At 41.2% G+C, this 21,927-nt stretch overlaps 1 protein-coding gene across 1 annotated transcript in view; it reads right to left on the reverse strand.

Annotated features, from left to right (window-relative positions):
- LY75 (lymphocyte antigen 75) overlaps nt 1-21,538 on the reverse strand; it is a 47,413-nt gene extending 25,875 nt beyond the window's left edge. The window contains exons 1-15 of the mRNA XM_074145718.1: nt 21,454-21,538; nt 18,708-19,082; nt 17,551-17,724; nt 17,113-17,277; nt 16,686-16,796; nt 14,825-14,965; nt 12,918-13,106; nt 12,081-12,238; nt 11,039-11,149; nt 9,725-9,813; nt 9,197-9,369; nt 8,819-9,015; nt 7,405-7,547; nt 1,601-1,682; nt 960-1,028 (exon numbers count right to left, since the gene is read on the reverse strand). Coding sequence (XP_074001819.1) covers nt 960-1,028; nt 1,601-1,682; nt 7,405-7,547; nt 8,819-9,015; nt 9,197-9,369; nt 9,725-9,813; nt 11,039-11,149; nt 12,081-12,238; nt 12,918-13,106; nt 14,825-14,965; nt 16,686-16,796; nt 17,113-17,277; nt 17,551-17,724; nt 18,708-19,082; nt 21,454-21,538 — 2,262 coding nt within the window. The remainder of the gene's footprint in view (nt 1-959; nt 1,029-1,600; nt 1,683-7,404; nt 7,548-8,818; nt 9,016-9,196; nt 9,370-9,724; nt 9,814-11,038; nt 11,150-12,080; nt 12,239-12,917; nt 13,107-14,824; nt 14,966-16,685; nt 16,797-17,112; nt 17,278-17,550; nt 17,725-18,707; nt 19,083-21,453) is intronic.
- Between the last annotated feature and the right edge of the window lie 389 nt (nt 21,539-21,927).

Here is a 21,927-nt window from a genome sequence, read left to right on the forward strand (position 1 = left end):
TAACCTTTTTGATTTAAGATTATTTTTTACAATCAAGCTTAAGATTTGACTTCCCTCTTGCCAATCTCTCCAATACAGAGAATTTTTTATCATTCACAGTGTCTCCTTCAAACTTCTCTTTTCTAAAATTTTTAGTAGCTTAATGGGGACAGCTTCTCGGCCTAGGGTCACGAACACAGGAGAAGAGAATGAGGGGAAATGGCTGTGAACAGAAGCAAAGGGATGCAACTGTCCTTTCCTTCAGTAAATCCCAAAAGCAGAGGTGCTTCTAATTAGGTTAAAAGACGGGATGGTACTGGAATGATCTTTAAAAAAGTCAGGTGATGCTTCAGGAAAGTTCAAGGCCATTTTAAAACTCATGCCGTCAAGACTAAGATAAGCAATGAAGAACGTAATTAGGAATTAAGCAGAGGCCTGACATTTTGAGTTATAAACTGACACAGCACTTACAGTCTATTTCACAAGTAAACAAGGAAATACAAACAATAAACACAAACACATGCTCTATGCTGGCTACTGCATTCCCCTACTTTAGGTTTCAAACATTTTCTTAATTTGCAGTTCAAAAAAACTAATCTAGACTTTAGAAGTTCGTGGTAGAGCTCCGTTTGCTTTTTTGTTTTAGACTCCACGTTACATCCTTAAACGTTCTGTGTAATATAAAAGAGATACATAGTATAGCAATAGAGAATAGCATTGTTACTAAAATATTTTGTAGTTCAAAATAAGTCTTATGAAAGGTTATCATTAGCACAGCACTTGGTTCATTAAAAAACCTGCTTGAATAAAGGAAAACCGATAATAGGTGTAGACTGATAAAGGGAACACTAGCAACTTTTTCACTGTGCAAATAAATCTCTGCAGTCAACACAAATTCAATACATGGCTGGCAAAACTATTTTTTCCAAGTATTTCCAAGTAAAATTATGTATGCTGTTATTAAAAAACTTGAAACTAACCTTTAATGCAGCACAGTCTCTTGTATCATATTCATCTTCCAGATAATCGAGTGGCATAACACTAGTTACCTACAAGACGGACAAGAGGAAAGAAATCATTACAACTATTTTTGCTATGGTAATCCCCAGAGACAACCATTCAGACCTGGGATCCCATTATGTTTATCACTATTAAAATATGTGTTGAATGGCAGTTACTGATTCAGTTTTGAGCCTGCATACCTGTTACTATGGGAGGAGAGAGGGAAAGAACTCACATTTTCAAGTAAATAAATCAATCACAGTGAGGAAGATATTTTTGGAAAAGTCTGACATATCAAGGAGATGAACTGATAAACCCTCCTCTGCTGTGACATGAAGACATCTTGTTCTCTCCCCCAGTTCCTATCTGTTTACTACTATATTTCTGCTAAAATACTTCAATGCAATAGGGACAGAAATCAGGTTAATCTGATTAAAGATATCTTTTTAATTGGAAATCTGCCTGGATGGCAGCTCTTAAGTGCGCAATCTTCATCTGAATTATTCATCTGTTGAAGGATCTGCTATATTTTAATTAAAATATTTAACAATTTACTTTCAATCCAGTCCAAGATGAAACAAATCAGGACATAACGTTTCCTGGTTAAAAGTTAACTTACGGGTTTATCATCACTCCATTGCCAAGTTCCCAAAGAGTCTGGACTCCTCTTATTCATTCCAATCCATACCCATCTGTCATTGCTGTGAATACAGAAGATAAAATTTTAGGCCAAGTATATGGTTCAGTTCATTTAACAGAAAGACTGACCTATGTCATGGCATTACTTAGGATCAAGCAGCAAAACCAAAGGTTTACCACTGCAAATTGCAGCAGTTAAAGAGAAAATGGGCATAAGGGCTAGACCTCTTCGTTAAGGTCTGTAGGTTGCTTTTCCCTGACCATAGAGAAAACTAATTAAATCAAAATCAGGTAATTCCTTTGTTCGCTGCATCACCAATTCATCAGTTGCCACTTAATATAATGGTCTAATTTCTATGCTTTTCTTCCAGAATCTCATGCACAGCATTTATTTGGCTTGCTTCGCTTTCTCTTGTCCATCTCGGGTAGTCTCCCTCTACACTGTCGGCTCAGATACGCTCTTCCTCAGACGCCGTGAAAATTTCTACTCATACAGAATAACTGGCTTCGTATTTCCCTTAAGTTTGCCAGCAATATAAACAAACCAAGAAACCAGGCACGGGCACATATTTCAATTATGCACCTTCACAGAAGAGGCATAGACATAAATGAACACATAACACCACTGACTCCAATGCTTGCATAGAAGAATGGCAATAAAAATTTTACTCCATTTTACAGGATTACAGACAGAACTGTATTTTTTCTAGATTTTACTTCTTCATTTTTCATAAGCGGGGGATGCTTAAATTCAAAATTTCAGCTATGCTGCAAAATACAAAGTTGTCCAAAAAAACTGGTTTACAATGTAAATACTTAAATCTGCAGTAACAGTCCTTACTATTGTTTATGAATGTAAAGATACCACAACAGATGAAATATGTGGTAGTCAAACTGCAAGGTTAGTTTTGTACTGCAACCTCTACTTCTCGAAGTATCACTTTTGTGCTACATACTGAAGTTTATGAAATTCACTCCAACCCGCTACCTTGCCCGAGGAAGGCAATAGACACTCTTCTGAATGATGGTATCAGTTAGAAGCAGCAGAGGGGAGAAAGACCATGAGTTTTCTATGAAATCACAGGCTATATGAAACGCTACTGCAATAGAGCTGTGGAACAGGCACTCTCATCAATGTGCTCTGACAGTGATGTAAAGTATTGATGCCACTGTACAGGGCTCTTGTAAAACTCTATCAGGAGTACTATTCCATGAATTCTGTTGTATCAAACACAGAGAAGGAGTATAGGATATTTGAGGGAATGAGAGTTTAGGTTATTAACAAGAATTAAGGATTTTCTTGTTTAGCCTTGACAGACAGGCAAAGGATATAATTATTCTTTACAATATATTAGGAGACTAAACCCCCAAGAAGAGGAGCTATTTGAGCAAAAAGGACAGTGTGTCTGAAGGAACCACAACTCAGAAATAGATTTAGGCTCGAAATCTGAAAGAGATGTCTGACCAGCAGAGGTCAGAGTTCAGAAAAGGCTCCCCAAAAAGTAGCGCTGACAAACTTGAAGTTATTTTAGGACAGAATTTGGAAAGTTTATGAAAGTAACTTTATTACATGGAGGATGGACTCAGACTCAGGCTTACCTGCATAAGCAATGTTATGAAATCATGGGGCAATGTTAAGAAATTCTTTGGTAATGCTGTACCACTACCTTTCTGCACATATCACCATGAAGATGCTGTGGCTGACAGTACAGCACCAACAAACAGCTTAGCCCAGAGCATGTGGGCTAAGTACATGAAATCCAAGATGAGCAACAACATTTTAATTTGTAGGGTTCCCATTAGGAAGAGAAGCATCAGCCACCAACAAATTTCATTTTTGGTTTTTTCTCAACTCCAGTATTAATTTTCTGACATTGGTGTGATAGTGTGATCACACCAGTGCGATCTTATCATACTGAATAGCCTTTAGTCTTTTAACGATATTTCCATGGAGCCTTTAAAGAGCCTAAATGCCCCATATCACTCCAGAGGGAAAACGATGAGCCAAACTTTCACAGCTGTCAAGCATCTAAGTGGCTTCTGGCAATTTGCCTTTAGGATTTTATTTTTCTGTGATTGTTTTTTCCAATTATGAATCAGACATTGCTTAACCCTCCCCTCCTAATCGTCACCTACAGGCTTAGGGCACTTTAAGCAATTGATCATCACAAAGGAATATCTACTAAAAAGAAAATTTGAGACACTCATTTCAAAAGCATCTGCAGTAATTACCTGAGGAACTAGAGCAATTTTTCAAAGTCTTTCAACTTGTATTTGGCTTTTATGTAATAAATAAAAAAAAAATTCAAGTAAAAAGTGTGTCAGGTCAAGAATTTCTCCAGCCTATCTCCCAACTTACAATTACTGGCCTGCAAACATAACAATGTTTTCCAGCTGACTGGGCATTTACACATTAACGTACATTTTTTTGCTTGTTTTGGAACTGTTCAGACATGACCATGAGTAATTCAGTAGCTGCTACACTACCCTTGATATCACTTTTAAGCTTAAGTAAAGCCTTTTGATAGCCCTCTGAAATTATACTATCATCACAGAAAAGAATTTCACCAACTATTTAAGACAAATAGGAATTAAGACTCTGTATTGCAACTAAGCCTGCAGCAAGGAATTTGCTTATAGTCTAGATATCTGTCTCTTCATTGCAAAGCATTTAAAATTCATCCTATGGAATAGTATCAAATCAAAACGGATTTATCGGAACCAGAGTATTCTTTGAGCTACGTTACTGGAACTGTCTCTAAAACCTAGATTATCTCGAGTCGTAACCTAAAAAATAGGTGCAATTTGTGCTTTACAATGGACTCCACACTGCTTAACAATGAAGGACCCCAAGTCCCTGCAGAATACCAGTGGCTTTTCTCTCACACAGAACTAAAACTTCATAAAATTCAATGGTGTGCAGGAGTGGATAAATACAGTTTAGATCAATGCGAAGGGAACATAAACCAGCAATTTTTCTACTGTCGTATTCTAACTGCTGAAATAGAAAAATGTTTTTTCCTGTCCCTTATAGATTAAGAGCCTAAGTGAAGTTACTGCAGCCTGTAGCTTGACCCAGTTCTTGAAAAAAGTAACACGTGTACATCTGGGCCAACTCCCTAATGGCGCAATTTAAGGCATCGTTTAATTTTAGGCAGTGCTGGCCTAAAAGTATATATGAAGCCTATCTGACCCCTGGCTCTTCCCTCCGTAACAGGCTACTGCCACTACCTGAATCCCCATCCTGCTGATCAATCATCTACTCTTTAGTGAAAGGAAAGAGAAGTTATATTAATGCAATTACTACAACTCGCATCTCAGATTTATTGTGGTTTTGGCCAGTGCGCTGAGAATAAGATTGTTTTTTTCTTGCAAACTCAAGTATTGGTGAGGCTTTCTATATTCAGGACAGTTACAGCAGCAGAGCTGCACATATAAAAGGCAAGTGATTTCTTTCCAGTAAGGTGTCCTCATTGAAATGCTATTTCCAACTAATCCAAGCTGCTACTCTCCTCGCGTCCAGCGTCGCTGCCAGCTTTAAGCTGCAGAACGCTCACAAAACCAGTAACTGAAAGTAACTGAAGCCGATCTGTTCTGCCTGTATCATGTCCCTCAACGTGAAAAGAGGTTCTCTCCTATTTCTTTCAGACAGGGGAAGGTTGGCAGGCAGATTTTGTTTTCCTTTCCAATGGCAATCACCCGACTTGGCTGGAGCAATTCTAGCTCTCATTTGCCTCTAAGGTGGAATCTGAGTAAAGAACAGAATGGACTCGGCAAGCTGCCCTTTTCCTGGTGAACCAAACTGACTTTTGCTAACATTTAAAAACAAACAGTTCTCAATGAGTCACCGGAGAACTGTGCAAGGGGAAAAAACCCGAAACCAAAAAAGCCAAGGTGTGGCTCCTTCCCCAAGCTGAAATGAGTGCACTGAATGAATAGCTTAGGTCAGAGTTTGCACTGAGTAAACGCGGGGAACACGGACAAACTGCATGCCAGTGCATCCCGGCAGCTAATCACATCTAACGTTATCTTAGGATGGCTTCTCCCAGTTACCCAAATTATTTATTCTTGGTGAAATAGCTCACTTGATTTCGTCTTTTTCAAACAAGTTTATTTTCAGACAATTCACCTTTCACTCTCAATCTCCAAAATACTTTATATAATCACCACCTCTGAGTAATTTCAAAGCATAACTAACTTAAACGCTTCATTATGTTATCTAAACAAACAAACATCATTTAAAAGACTTCAGGCAATATCAAATACATAGCATTTCTGTTCAGGAAATTCTGCAACGCTTGAAAAGGGCTTAACCCAGATTAAAATACCATGTTTTGGGTTATATTGAAAGCATGCAGTTACTGCAACACTGACTGCAAAGTCAATGTATAATAGGTTCAATGTATTGTCCCTTACTTAAGTTCTGGTAGAATAATACTGAACTACTGTGACTTTTCCTTTTCCAGGCTAAGTTAAATTTTTCTGAAATATGGTAACTACAGGAGCATTGTGTGTCAGCTGACTTTCTGGAAAGACAGGAAGAGTCTCCACCTTTAAACTCCTAATAAAAAATGGCCATTAACTATAATTAACACCTGAGATGATCTGCAAGCTGAAAAGTAGTTCCAAGTACTTGTAGAAAGGTAAGTTGCTTCTCTATTCACATTTCAGAGTAGATTAGGTACGCTAAAACAAAATCTGTGATTGCAAAACAGTACAATAAGATCTACAGCTAAAAATAATTTGTGCACCAATTTTTATTTTAGGGACTTCAGTCACTTTAGCAAAGGAGTCACAAGTGGCTTTCATACAAGCTAAACCATCTATATATAGAGCATACAGGTTTGTTTTTTGTCTCTTATTAACATAAACATTGAGTAATTTTCATGAGTTGTGCACTTCTAAAAAAAGTTCACTGGGTTTTCAAGAAGGCATCTTTACAGTCATCAGGTTTTTAAATTTAATCACAGTGTTGTACGTTGGCAGCTTCTGAAATAAACCCGATTTAGTTTGTTGATGATAAAATTTAGATCATATAACTGGCAGCATTTGAGTTTAAGCTGGCAAAAGTTCTGAAAAATCACGCTGCCAATCAAAAAAAACATGTTACACAAGGATCTGACATCACACCAGTGCCTAATAAAGCTTTGCAGTGACAGTTCCTTTGATTAAAAATAGAGCCTTAGACTCATAAATTATGTAGCATTTAATTTGTTGATACCAGAAAACTCAACACACCCATCTAATGCCCATATCGTGTTATTGCAGTTATGCCAAATGGGATCTGTGCCAACCAGATTGCTGGACACTACATTATTCACGTTTTCAAAACATAGCACCCAGAATAGTCAGGAAGCATTTCATGAATAAAGATGAGACCTATCTGAAAACCTGAAATAACAACTCATCTCTAAAGAACGTATCAGTAAAGAATAGGAACAACTATCACCCAGTTGTGCCAAAATTCAACACAAAGACAGAAACGCTTATTGTAACAACAGAGACTTAAATTCATGTAATGGAAGATGCTCAAAGCAAATCCCTCTTTTCCTGCACTCCCTCTAGTAATGCGAAACATTTGCCCAGGCTGCACTCCCTTGACATTTTCAAGGAAGGCAGTGACATGACCAGCAGTTCAAATGCCACATCTAGCCATTTCTACTGTGGGAAACACAGTCACCATACACTATCTCATACTTGCCATTTGGGGTCAGTAGCAGTGTTTGTGATCTACTGCAGAATGCGACTGAAAATAAAAATTTTAGCCCAAGGCTAGTTTGTTACCTGATTATTTTTCTCAGGATAGAATGAAGCGCCTTGATTTCTTCTGAGTGACTAAAACTAGGCAGATGGCCTCCAAGCGCTTCGCAGAACCTTTCTGCCTCTTCCCAGGTCCTGGTTCGCAGCACTCTTTCGCTGTGGAAGAACTTCACAACAGCCAAACATCAGAGCGGAAAATGACACAAGTGACAGCATTCTTAAAACACTACTGTACTACTCAAATATGGCCACCCCAGCGAGGAATGCATAATTGGTGGTTCCATAGGGAGAGAGCTTGACTTCTTAACAATTATTTTATTTTTTTCAGTTTGTTTGACAACAGCCAGACTCTGAAGTTTAGCTGACAAAATTTGTTTCAAATGCAACGTACTCCATATGGCAGGCTTTCTCTGTTTTTCTTTACCAGAACGATTTTACAAAACAACACCCAACTCACTCCAAAGCCGCAAGCCAAATTGTAGGATTTAAGGGATGCTGTTCTTTCAAATTTACGGTGAACTGCAAAGCCCAATTTTCACTGAAACCAGGCTCGTTTGGATGCTGCAGGTGAAGAAAAGTTCTTTGGCACACCCTTTGCTACCTGCGTGTATCAGACTTGCAGGCTTGGCTCGTACACCTCCACTCACACGTCCACTTGATGCCCTTGACTTCAGTCCAAGCCAGTTCCCATCAGCTGGACCTCTCTGCAGAGACACACTGCACTTCGTCAACAAGAGTTTTGGAGAAGCTACCAGGGCCAGCTGTCACATCCCATCAGCCATGGGACAGCTATGCTGCACCTCAGCTAGCCCCATCCCTTCGGGATCCTGGCCCACAGCCTTGTTGTTCAAGCTGGGTTTCCCCACTTTGCTACACAAGCTGTTTGCAAGACACGACCCCTTACAGACACTGGATCCACAAACAAAAAATAAATAATCCAATAAGCAGCCTCAGTTTTAACTTGATTGGACTATTAATAGGAAGGATTATTGGTTGCATTTCTAAAACCAAAGCTGTTTAAGGCATTTCATAGACCATTTCAGCTAACAACATAGCTGCTTAGTTCCACTATTTACTTCAAAACCAGTAAAATACAACTGAGACTGCAAGTTTTTTGATGAAGTTTGATATTCATATTCAAACCAGAGAAAATCCCACCTCTCCTATCTACACTCTTAAGAGTATAGGAAGGAAAAGGACAAGGGAAGGCGATGCAAAGCACTTTTCCTTCCCTATTCAGGTGTCCCGTTTGGGAACTGGCAGAGGATGATGCCTGAGAACATCTGGCAGTCAACTTGGATCAACATGGACTCCTGCCCTCGCTGTAAAACATCTCTGAAATACCCTTCAGAGCAGCTACAAACCACAAAATAGTTAATCACACACTCGCTGCAAGACAGTAACAAACAATTAACTTCCAATAGGAATAACATTTTACCTTGTAGCAGGCAAGGCCGGATCCATTGTGCCACCCAGGGGGACAGGGATCAGTTGGCTTTGGGAGCACTTCTGGCTCCTTGGGCAGCCCGATGTATTTTTTGCAGATGGAAAATGCTTTAGTGGTTTTACAGTCCTTAGTTTCCCACTTTCCAAGAGACTTTCCACTGGGCATGGCCACACATCCTCCTGAAAACTCTAAGATTTAAGCCACCAAAGACACATTTAAAACTATTGGCTGGTTTTCCAAAAAATCCATAGATTTCTGAAGGACTATTTTATTTCATCCTTGGAGTTCTGTAACACAGTACTCGCACTCCAATGCTTGTTCAATGTAAAATGGTAGCATTTTTACGTATTTTTTAATTGTTAAATTTACCTGGTTGCAAGGAATTCCAGTTAGTGTATGTCACAGCTTCAGGTTTTTTCCCATCCACTGTACCCCAGGAATATATTCCTGATTGACTAATGTCCTGCAAACCGGTCCAGAAGTATTTTTCTTCAACTTTGGTGTGTTTTCTAATTAGGCTGTTTATAAACTCTTGCTCAAATCTGAAAATTCACAGATTAATTTCAGTCAGTATTTGAAAAACACCTGAAACCACTGACTCATTTTGAAAACCAAGCCTATTATTACACAAGCTAGTTAACGTGGGTGTCCAGGCAGTTCCATATTCAACCTGGGGTCAGGAGGCTGGGAATTCACATACTTCCAAGAAAGTTTTACACTGTAGGTTTATCATTGCCACACTGTGGAAAACACAGCTTGTTAGCTCTCTGCAAAAGCGATTCTATCTCTATTTTTTCTTTATGAACTACTGATTAGCATACAGAGGTTTTAATCTCTGGCAATATCTCCAGTATCATACTGTAAAACATGCCCATAAATTACAGAGATGTGTTTTACCTGTTCATCACTGTAAGGTTGCACTGTGCTCCAAATGAAACTTCTGTTTTATAAATCTTGTAACAGTAGTTTCCATGTCTCTCCCACCCCTGGTTAGAGAATGAAAAACACACTTATACATAACTGTCTAATTTAGGCATTATCTACAGGAGAAAACAAATCATTGCTAACATCGGCTGGTGCCCACAAGCTGGCACAGTGTATACAAGAAAGAAATACAGTGCATCACATACAAGCTCCAGTATCATCAACTCTCAGATTCACGGTTCTAAGAAATAAGGCAACTGCGGGAATATAACACACCACTGTTTTAGCTCGACTGTGCAGAGTCTTCTGACTGCTGTGTGCATTTAGAGAGAGAAACACAAGGGTGACAGTCTGGTCCTATTCAAAACAATAGGAGTTTTCATGCTGTTCCACCAATGCCAGGATTCAAACAGAAGAATAATAAGACGGCATTACTAGTGTTTCTTTACTTCTGAAAAAAAATATTTTATACTGAAAATGCGTGAACTTACCAAATTTCTGTATTATTCAAACCTCTTCCCCTATATTTACACTAAAATTTCAAGGAACATTGATGTGTTACCTCTTTGCTAGCCTACCAATGCCACTGGTGTCTGAACAGCACAGAAAGCTGTAACTCTACATCCTGACAGTCTCTGAAGAGACAGAATAAAAGTACTCCAAGGCTGTGCAGAAAGAAAGATAAGGCGTAAACTTGTTTCCTGTTGTTGGCAATATGCCACACAAAACTGAACCAAAGAGCTCTGCAGTAGCTAGTAATACCATTCCAAGATTGTTCAAAACAGAAAAGACTTCAAGCGTTATTTATGCTGTAACATGTTATACTGTAAAAAAAACTGAAACAACCACCAACGCCCCCACCTTTACTCAAGTGAAAGAACAAAAATGAGCCAAGTGAAGCGTAACAGAAACCTGATCTCATTTATCAATCTCTGCGTATCTTTATCTTGCAAAGTGCTTATCCTAAATTTTAAAACATACTTCAAGCAAAAACCACAGAACAAATGGTATTAGTGATAACATATCTAGTGAAAGCAACATTTTTTTTTTTTTCCGAACAAATAAACACAACATCTCCTGGGTCCAAGCTCATAATACTTTCATTAATAAACAGAGTGGTAATACATCCAGTCTGCTTAGGCAACTCAGGACATTTATATAGCATGAGGAAATCTTTCTCAGCAAAAATGTTCCATAGATTTCATTGTACAGGCAAGAAGGAATTAAGTAATTTTACACAGGTTTCTGAACCAAGTGAAAGTAAAAGAAATACAGGCTTCCTTTTACCTCTTCCAATGAACAATTTTTATCCGATTTTGTTTCATTCAAAATCACTCCTTTTTTCTTGCACACATATTTCAATTTTTCTTCACAGGATTTGACTCTCCACTGTCCCAACTGTGATAAGGAAAGGAAAAGAAAGTATTTAAAATTCTAAAATCTTTCAATTTTCATAGTGCAGGGGCTGAGTTTTCACAAGTGGGAAATCCAAAATGCCTCTGGCAAAACTACCGGGGGCGGGATGTCCTGGATTATATGCATAGATGCATGTTTGGAAGGGAGAGAGAAAGCTGACAAATGCAGAGATAGGAGGATTCTGGATCACATCCAAGAAGGGAAGAAGAGGCCAGTGTGGTGCCAGCTCTCTCGGCTCAGGGAGGGAATGGGTGCAGGGGCTGTGCTCAGCTTACTGCAGAGGCGGGGAGGAGACAGCTCGGAGCAGGGCACAGGAGCTCCACTGCCAGCCCAACAGCACAGCAGAAAGACACTTGCCCCAGTTTTCCACCGAATCTGGGAGATTGGATACAGCCTGCTTCCCTCTCCACTCATCTTTGTGACCTCCTTCCCCCACCCATCCCTTGCTTCTTCTGTACCATATCCTGCCCCGTGTCTGTCCTCTCCTCTTCTCTTACCAAGGTATCTCACTACCCATCCTCAAATAGGGTGGCCCAAATTGGTCCTGATGACGACTGCACAGAGCTTTTCCTTTCAATAGTTCAGCCCACCTCCTTCCTAGCTCTCTGCCACAAACACGCAAGAATACAGCAACCCAAAATGCAGAGTGACAAGGACAACTGGCTGGCCAACAGCAGAGGCACTCCCAGAGCTGTGAGCAATTTCCTCCATCCTTCGCAGTATACAGCTACCAAGTGCCGGCTAAATAATTTTTAGAAATTTGCTTGTAGAAAAACAGTTAACTCTATTTTAACTGATTTTATTTTTGGAATAATCTTTACCTCCTTTACCCTCCCCTGGACTTTCACACACATCAGTGTTGCTTCTCCTATAACAGAAAAATAATTGAAAAAACCCAGCACTGTAGTCCTACCTCACCCGAATATGACACACAGTTAGGAGTGCTGTTAAAAGGAACTTTTGGTTCATTCTGATCCCAATATGTAAAAACGACAGCTGAGCGATCTGACCATTTGAACAAGGTTGGTACATCTTCATTCCTGAGACCCATCCACATTTCTTCTCCAGCATCTGTAATTTAAAATTAGGACAATACCGTAGTTTCAAAATAATATTCTAACTAATTGGAAAGGAATGTGAAATCAGAAAAATTAGGTTTTTATCACTATACTGCACAGCATAAATCCCACAATTATTTTTTTTTCTTACAGCGAGAAAGGGGATTTGAGACAAGTACAGCATATTTCCATTATCCTGTTTCTTAAGTTATATTCATGAATATGAGTAAGTTTCACAGAGAAGGTAACAAATGGGGAAGAAACCCAAACAGAAATAATGAATACTCAAGCAAAAAAAGCTCAAAAAAATCTAAGTCTTAGAGTGCACACAAAAATGTAAGACTACAGAGTACAGACACCATTTATTAGTTCAGTGACCCAGTAGTCAAATATTGACCCAACTATCTATGATTCTCTTTGAATGAGAAAATTAAACACAAGGTATTACGCAACTAGAAGTAGGTTGGCCCAATAAATAAATAAATAAAATAGATCAACCCAAAACGAGAGCTAATACAGAGGGACTGGACTTGAGCAGCAATGCTCAGCACTACCCTGGGTACAAGCTCAGCATTAGCACCTTCATTTAAAAGCTAGAGGTTATGACAACTGTATGCTAGAACATGGAAAGGGGTTTGCAATTTATGGTGCACAGCACTCGGTGCTTGACCTTTACAAGCACCCCAACTCACCATTATGAAGCTTTGCAACAACCAGTTCGACATCTGCTAATGAGTGTATGCTGATGAGGTTACTCTTGTTCGCTTTGCACGACTCATCTGCGGCACTCCAAGACGCCTGGTTGTCCATCAGCGTATAGCAAAACCCATTGTGGGGAAGCCAGCCCGAATCACAGCGAGTATCCAAGTGGCTCCAAAACTCTAACAGTGAAGAGAAACGGCATTAGAGGCTTTTGTTTTACATTGGTTAGTGCAACGGGTTGGCATTTTCTTCACATTTTAAACCCAGCAGCACCTTGAAAACAGCCAGAAAGCAGCAATCAGAACGCATTCGCATTTCTTCAGGGCTAATGTTTTAAGAAAGGGTCACAATTCAGTCAAGCAAATAGACTTGACTGAGCAGCATTATGGGGAGTCATAATATTTTGGGTCCATGAGGTAGGCAGAAGGTGAAAGAAATTAGTGGGAGTGAAAGTAAAGAGCTGGAACGAATTCTACTAAGCTGGTCTTAGTGTAAGTGAAAGTTCAGAAGTAACTGTAAGCAAGACTTCAAAAGCAATTAAAGGCAAATCAAGTTACTTCATTGAAGGACAGCAGCTTCAACAAAACATTGCTTGTTTTGTTCTGCCAGGAGTTTGCACTATTATAGGGCGTTATCTATACACAGTACCGTGCATAAGACCAATTTTGAATAGTTCACAATGAAACAAATGCTTAGTTTTAAATATTTGTTCTTCTGAAAACTATGATATTCAAGAATTCAAACTGGTTTTAATGCACGCTGAAAAAGGTATATACTAACAGCCGCTCTGGTTCAAAATACACTACAAAGTGCTCCAAAAGAATTTTGGGTTTTAATTAATAAAACACCATATGAACACTGGTAACAACTCTACATACTCACTGAGGAGCCAGAGAACAGGTAAGGGTGGTTAACTGACAACCGGTTTTCAAGGGAACATTTGAAAATTTGAACCAGTTTAGTTAAGTTTAAACTGCTTACTAATTTTTTTCTTCAAAGGCACACACCTCCCCTGGGGGAGCAGGCGAGAACATGCCTTAGCCAGTGACACGCCATGACACTTTCCACCTCCAGGATGCTGCTTCATGCCTCTTATTCCCTACTGCTCCCCTCCTCCAAGGGCAATCACCTTCCAGTAAAAGTCTTCCCATGAGAGCCCACAAGCATGAGCCCTGGAAACTGGGTAAGGCCAAAGCAACACAGGGAAGAATATGCCATTTGATATGGGAAGGGTTGGACATGCAGGTGTAGGTAAATGGCCAAAAGCATGGAAGCTTATATAGCATATATCACAGCTGGACACTGTAAAAACTGAAGGACTGTATGTGTGTAGGGAGGAGAGAATAAGTATCTTGTAAGAGCTGTTATGGATCCAATAAAGATTACACACAGGGCAAGCTACCAACTCTTGCACTCCGATTTCCAGCGCTGAGCCTGGTTTCAAAGGACAGTAGTCATTTAACTACTTCTATTTGAGTTCAACAGAGTTTGAGCCCCCAGGTAGGTCCCATTTTACACAATACACACCAAGAGTGAGAGAAATGGGCTTAAAGCAGAGATGGAAAGGTTCAGGGTGCAACTGCCAGTTCCAGACTTTCAGCACCACAGGAAAAAAGGCACAAGCTATGGAGGAAAACATGATGAAAAGGGTAACGTTGTGCTGGGAAATGCTTTACATGTGAATGAGAAAGCTGCAAAAAACAGTAACTGTCTGTGATGCATCATATTGACACAGAAGATACAGAGTTTGCCTCTGCTCTGCTAAAAAAACCAAAGCTGTTGTGAAAGTGTTTTGGCAGAGATGCCTAAGAAGGCTTGGGGAGGGGAAAAAAAAGAGTCTATAAGTGAACATTACATTCATATTAACATACAAAAACAAAACCGCAAGCTGTCCTACCTGGGAGGCTTGAAACTTCCTTGAGTGACTTCTTGCAAACATATGGAAGTGCAGTCCCACAGTGGTAACTCTGCCACTGACCTGAGGCAGCGTTCATCACCACACAGCTAGTCCCATCCAGCGGGGACAAACTCTGCATATCTACAGACAGGAACAAATAAAAATAGAAGAGCGCAAGTTATCAAATGGTAAGGTAGTGAACTGCTTTTTTCTATTGCTTTTCAATACAAGAATAATATACTGTGCATAGTACAGCACCTTGTATTTGAAGAACATAACTTTCTTTGAATGAAGGCACCTGTCCTACCATAGCTCCCACAGAAACTTTTCTGTATGACAGAAAGTTTCAGAATCAAGGAAATCTGGACTTCTTTTCCAATGTTTAATCATAGAACCAGGAGGAATGTTCTATTTACAATACAACAAACCCTTGAGCTGAGCGCTTTCCCAGACTAGAAATATCTCAGGGGAGAACCCTTTCTGCAGCCCTCAGTTTCCTTTGGCAGCCCCTTTCCAGTCCCACTCCAAACACAGCTCTGCGCTCCTTCTCTCAACGTGAACCATAACCCTTACCTTCACAGAAACCCAAGACAAGGCCCCAAATTAAAAACGTCACAGAGGAGAACTCTTTTTTGCAGTCCCCAGCTTTCTTTGGAGCCCCTTTCCAATGGTGCTTTTTGGCTTTCTCTTTCTTTGAGCCCCAGTGTCAATCTGAGGTGTCCCCCACACGGGGCACCCCAGCTGCCCCTGGCTTCGTTCAGTCTCACATAAAGGCTCAGGGTGGATCTTAGTTCTTCATGGGAGAGTACAATGGAGACACAGCCAGGCTCTTTTCAGAGGTATACAGTGAAAGGACAAGAAGTAACGGGCACAACCTGCAGCTAGCAAAATTCGTGTTAGACACCAGTAAGTATTTTTCACAAGACGGATAGACATTAGTGTGTCTGCCACGACTGCAGACTAAATTATGCCACTGTAACTCGGGATAGTCTGGCCTCTAGCTCTGCATTACAGTCCCACAGTGCCAAGGCACAGGCAGTAGTACAAGCAGCAAAAAAGTCCTTAACCTTTCCAAAAAAGACAGGCCACATTTGGAAAATCTCACAGAAATTCCTTAGTATAGCTTAGTATAGAAACCACTTCTTTTCACACAATTCATGTGCAGGACTATTCTAGAAACTGAAGGAAAAAAAGAATTCCCCTTTAAAAAGGTCAAACTCGGCTTGAATGACAGACAATATTAGCTTCAGTATTCCCGATTATTATTCCTCCAGGATTCTCATATATATATATTTGTGGCGTATTTATGAGAATATTACAAATACATGTTGAACATTCCAAACAAACAAGACTCTCACCAATTCTACTAGGAACTTGGAAGTAATTAAAAAAAGGTTTTTCAAAGGTTTTAGACTTCTTTCACCTTCACCTCAAAACGAATTTAAGCAACCTTGAAGTTTAAAAACACAAGTCAGGCTTCTCAGTAATGTCAATCCTTGTATATACATCAATAATTGTAATATTTGAGGGAAGTCAATGCCATTCTGTCAGCAGGAGGAGAATTTTAGCAGATAGGTGTAGATCCTTTACTAAAATGGACCTCAAAGGTACTATTTTAAGTTTTACCTTTTTAGAGATTCATTAACCTAATCATCCATAAATATAGAACTAGTACAGAAAGATTCACGGGCTAGGAGGAAGAGAAGCTTCCAAACTTTTTAGAGAAATGGAACAACAATGATTATTTTGATGAAGTTTAATAGAGAAGGGTAGTTAAAAAAAAAAGAAAAAAAAAAAAATAGCAAAGCAAAACACTAGTTAGGGTTGCGAACATTGCTAACACCACCAGAAACATCATTACCTGGATGCCAGTTGAGAAAATTCAAAGGTTTGTGATCTGACCACTGCCAACCTCCAGAAACGTCCAGCTGATTTAAGCCAATCCAAAAGATCTCAGCGATGTCATCCTTAGCTGGAGATAAATTTTTTTTAATTTTTTTTTTTTTTAAGAAAGCAATTAGTATAAAATGCTTATCCTTTATTGGTCTCCTTTAATTAAAAATGTGATCTAAAAGGGCATGCATTAGAGGAAAGAAAGATTGCTATGACAATCGGACATGCAAACTTCCTTGACCCGAGGAATTCACCCACACACGTCTTCCCTCCCAATGCCTTCAGATGTTTGTCCTTTGGTTCTATATTCCCAAAGGCACACTCATAATTCCTCCAGGCCAAGCCTGAGCATCAGTGAGGGAGATTTCATAACATATGCAAATAATTACACTTACCTTGTATGTAACTTAATTCAGATGCATCTTGGATGCTAAGCAGATCTCCCCCTTGCCTTTGACATGAAATATAAGCTTCCTTCCAAGAAAGAGCAGACTGTGTATTAAACTGGTAGCAACTTTCAGACCCCGGATCACGTTCCCAGATATCATGACAACCATCCTCTGTTTAAAGGAAATGTACTTGTAACTACAACTATACTGAAACATTGTGAAAGTTTCAAAGGAAAAATTATAATACTGAAGGTCTATCGATTTTGATACTGGTAATCACATATCCTGCAGAGTGAGTGTACGCCGATTGTCCTGTCAACGCTGCAACAGAAAAGGGACCTGCTTTTACCCAGCTTAATAGCAACGTGCTACACCAAGGTGGAGCCGTACATAACGTGAAGTGACAGAACATTTTTATGACGTCTATTTAGAAACCCAACGTGCCTGGTTGTAAGCAGATTCCCCATTTTCCGTCGCGAGCATAATCTTCAGATGTGGCGCACCATTTCCCTCCCACATGTGTTTCATCCTGAATGCAGCCATGATGCCACGTCTTATTGTACAGAAAGGGGAACTCGCAGGGTTTTCCATAGGAGTTCCCGTCTTTGGTATAAATCTCTGCAGGGGGAAAAAAAAAAAAAAAGTAGATACAAGTTGCCTAGGGGAGTAAAGGACAGCAAATCAATGTTACTGCTTGTACAAACATTGTTTACTTAAAAGAATGCAAATCACACTTATGGTCTTTAAAACACCTTACCTTGTTGTTATAGATAATATACAGCAGAGACCTCAAAGAAGTGAGAGGAACATATTTTTCTGTACTTTTCTTTTTGGGTGGGGCATAACACCAAAGAAACTTGTTTCCCTCTTCCTGGTAAGTCAGTGATAAATACACTGTCATGTTAAAATCCAGGCAGTTTGCACAGAGTACGACAGAGCAAGGCTACAGGAATCAACATGTACAGGAGAGGGAAAAACTTTCAAACTGGAGCCTACTGGGCTCTTCAGACTGGCCACTTTGAACAATTCAAATACAAAGAAAATTCAGCTCTGAAATACGGTGAAGCAAATTTTCACCACTTCTTCCAGCCAGCATGAGATTTCAGATGAGACCAGCTTCTATGACAAGAGGACAGACTACTGGATCAAAGCAAATGGCTGGTTCCCAACAGTCCAACAGGCTGCGAGCTACCAGCACGCACTGAATTTGACTGTACAGCCTACCAGCAAAGAAAACATCCTCAAACCCTGCCAACAGCAAAATTCCCATCGCTGTGAAGACGACAGTGTCAGTTCTGATACAAGGTGGTTGATATTTCATAATTAAATAGGCTCTTACTAAAATGTGGGTGGAGGGATTTAAACACGCTAAGAAAGCCACTCAATAACAGAACTTCTGCAGTTCTGCATATTTCTTTTTTATTAAAAGCGGTTAAAGTTTCATACTTGAGTATCAGTATCTCTCTAAAGCAAAACATTCTATTGCTTTACTGATCAGTCTTTTCATACGATCAATTTTAAGAATTTATTGGCATAGACATAGAGCAAAAAGCCCGTAACAAAAAAAGAAATATATTCTCTAAATCCCGGTGCAAACTTACCATGGTAAGGAAACCGACATATATCATCAGAGGAACTGTTGCTTCTCCACTGGTCTGTTGCATTTATGCTTGCAGTTACATAGGTACTCTTGATAGTCACTTTGTACTGAGATGCACCAAGGATGGAAGCATCAGCACATCGCCACCACAGCATTAGTTCTGAGTTACAATCAACCATTTTCAGGCGAGACAGTGATTTGGTGAATATATCAAGTCCCAGGCACTGCTTGGACCCCAAATGAAAGAGGCGATTCTGGGATACCCATTTCCATAAAGCTTCACTTGTCTCCTTGCAGTCATCTATCACTATCCGTGAGTTTTTAACTTGTATGCATTTGTTCAGTGTGTCATGGCGAATGGTAAAAGCATCACTGCCTGTATAAGAATAAACAAATATCCACATATGGGTACAATTCAATATCACTTTCACAGGAAGTTCATTTTAAAAAGTATAATCATATTCTGAGACATGCTTGCAAAAAAGTACAGCAACTGCTGTTTGTACATTACATTATCTCTTTTGTATACGCCACGTAAAGTACATTTTCCAGCTTTTTAGTGAGTATACTTTACTTCAGGGGAGGCAAAAAAAAAAGATCACTTTCAAAGTTATTATAAAATGAGGGAAGATAAAATGAGGCTGTCTTCTAAGTCCAACCCTATCCACAAGAATTCTTCCTTTAATTTTAAACACATACTGACTGGATCGACCCCTGATTAATTTGCAAGCTTACTAAGTAAAGACTCTTGTCTTCACGCCTATCTGCAAATGCAGTAACACACACATCAGGTACCATAAAACATAATTATTCATAATCTTCACTTAGTAAGCACTTTTTTAAAAAACCAACTAGGTATCATATATGATACACAGCACGATAAGCTCATATATGAACCAGTTTGTGGGTGAAACTGCAGTATTACTAAAATAACTGGCACTGCTTTTGGGAGAGACTTTTAGAATGATTATCCCACCAAAGCTGCCACACAAAGATTAAGAGTATCGTTTTCAAAATGATACAGGAACCTTAGTTTCATTTTCGGCTGTGACGTAGCTTGTCATTAAAAAGACAAAAAAAGGAAAAAGTGACAAAGCACAGTATACAATTCCAAAAAGATATGGATCATGCTACTGATATAAACTGACACCTCTGCCAGTACAAGAATATCTCTACGACAAGTGGTAGCAAGTTTAAGCTAACCAAGAAAATAAATGCCCTAAAACTATTTCTATATCACAGTAAAGATGGCCCCGGAGTGTAAAGCTTTCACTAACGAGGCTGAAATGGTCCTTGGCTGTCCCAGACACACAAGGCTATTACTCTGCTGTTTAAGTAAGGAATCTGCTGAGTAGTGTTTTGTATTTAATAGTAATGCACTGTCAATCACATTCCTACTGCGTTTTTTTAATATGACTTAATAATAGGTTTGGCTGAACAGCAAGGAAAATATTCAGTGATGTTATGCAGTGAATTTTACCACTACTTCCCAGTATACTCGTGAATTTTCCACTGTGTAAGTGCCAAATTGTATCTAAACAGTACTGAGCTGGTCAAACTGTAAAGAAGAATCTCTAAGTCAGCCACCTACTGGAGTGACTTTTTCTAAATAGCACGCTTCAACCAACCGTCTCTCTCCTCCTCTCTATTCACTAACTAAGACATTTTAACAACCAAACTTGCTTTTGTGGTATCTTTGTACCCTGTGCTTTCTCAGCGCTACATCTGCTTTTAAACCTCCTGTCCAGACTTTCTTCTTCTTTTCCATTTCTTGTAACGTGTTCTCTGTCTCTTCTCAGGTCTTCTCCCTTCCTCATTCTTCTTTCACTTCTTCCCACACAACCCTCATTCCGACATCAAGAAGAAAGCCACTTTTTCAAATTTCCCCACAAAAACTGCTGCTGTTGTCTCACCACAGCTCTCCCAACAGGAATTTATTAATAGGGGCGCTCAATTACTCCTAGTTCAACCCTCTTGCCTCAAGTTTTACCGGACATCCTCAGCTGCAAAACCAAGCCTGTTACTGTCAAAAGGACGGGAGAACAGGCGAGGAGCGACTGCGGAGCGGAACTCGCTCCCCGGCCGCTCTCACCGAGGCGGCGGCTTTGCCTCGCAAGAGTCTGCTCAGCGCCGAGCTTTTCCACCTGCTCCCCGAAAGACGGGGTGAGCCCTCCCTCCTTCCCCCCCCTTCCCCTTCCCCTTCCTCCGAGCATAAAGCTGGGAATACCGGCGCCGGCAGCGGACCCGCCCGAGCTCCGGTTGTTTCTCTTCGGGCGCTGTGAGGCCAGGGGCCCGCCCGCCCCCCGCCCTCCGCTCCGCCGGCACCGCGGGCACCGGGAACGTGGCAGCCGGGGGCGGCGGGGCAGCGGCCGGTTTCGCGACGCCCCAGGCGAAGCTCACGCTCCGGGAAGGGAAACGTGGGTTCGTTTGGGGTTTGCTTTGGTTTGTTTTGGTTTTTTGTGTTTGCTTTTTTTTTTAACTCCCTTTCCCGCTCCTCTCTTGTAAGTTTCCCACGTTGTTTCCACGCAGTTGGACTTTGCCACCTAGCGCAACGCCCGGAGGTGCCGGGAACCAGCGGGGCGGAAGGCCCGTCACCGCGCCGCCTTGCCTCCCCCATCCCCCCCCCCCCATCCCCCCCCCCCCGGCAGCCCACCGGCACGGGAAAGGGCCCTCCGCGCTCCTTGCGCCGCTGCGCACCCGCGCTGCGCCTCACCCCCCCTCCCCTGCACGGTGGGCGCCCGGCTTACCTGAGGGGTCCCGGTGGGCGGCGCAGCAGGCGAGGAGCCAGACGAGGCCGCAGGCGGCCGGGCAGAGCCCCGCCGCCCGCCTCATCCTCCCGGCGGAGCGGCGCGCAGGCTGCGCGGAGCGGACGCGCTGCCGGCCCTCGCTCTTGCCGGAGCGTCGCGCCCGCAGCCGGCTGGCCGGGAGGGCGACCGGGCGGCCTGATTGGCCCGCCCCGCCGAGCGTCACTTGTTGCCAGGAGAAGAGCGGCGTCGGGTTTGCGGTGAGGGCCGGGCCGGGGCGGGGCGGGGCGGGGCGGCGGCGGCCGGGTGTGAGGGGTAGAGGCGGCGGGGAAGGGCCGGCCCCGGGCGGAGCGGGGTTAGGGCTGAGGGGAGCGACGCTCGGGGAAGGGCCGGGGAGGTGCAAGTGGAAAAAAAATAAGAGTGAAAATGAGGAAAGCGTGGGGTAAATGAGAAGCGGGGAAAAAAAGGGGAAAAAAA

The sequence above is a fragment of the Numenius arquata genome, chromosome 3, assembly GCF_964106895.1.
Source record: "Numenius arquata chromosome 3, bNumArq3.hap1.1, whole genome shotgun sequence".
NCBI classification, from domain to species: Eukaryota; Metazoa; Chordata; class Aves; order Charadriiformes; family Scolopacidae; genus Numenius; species Numenius arquata.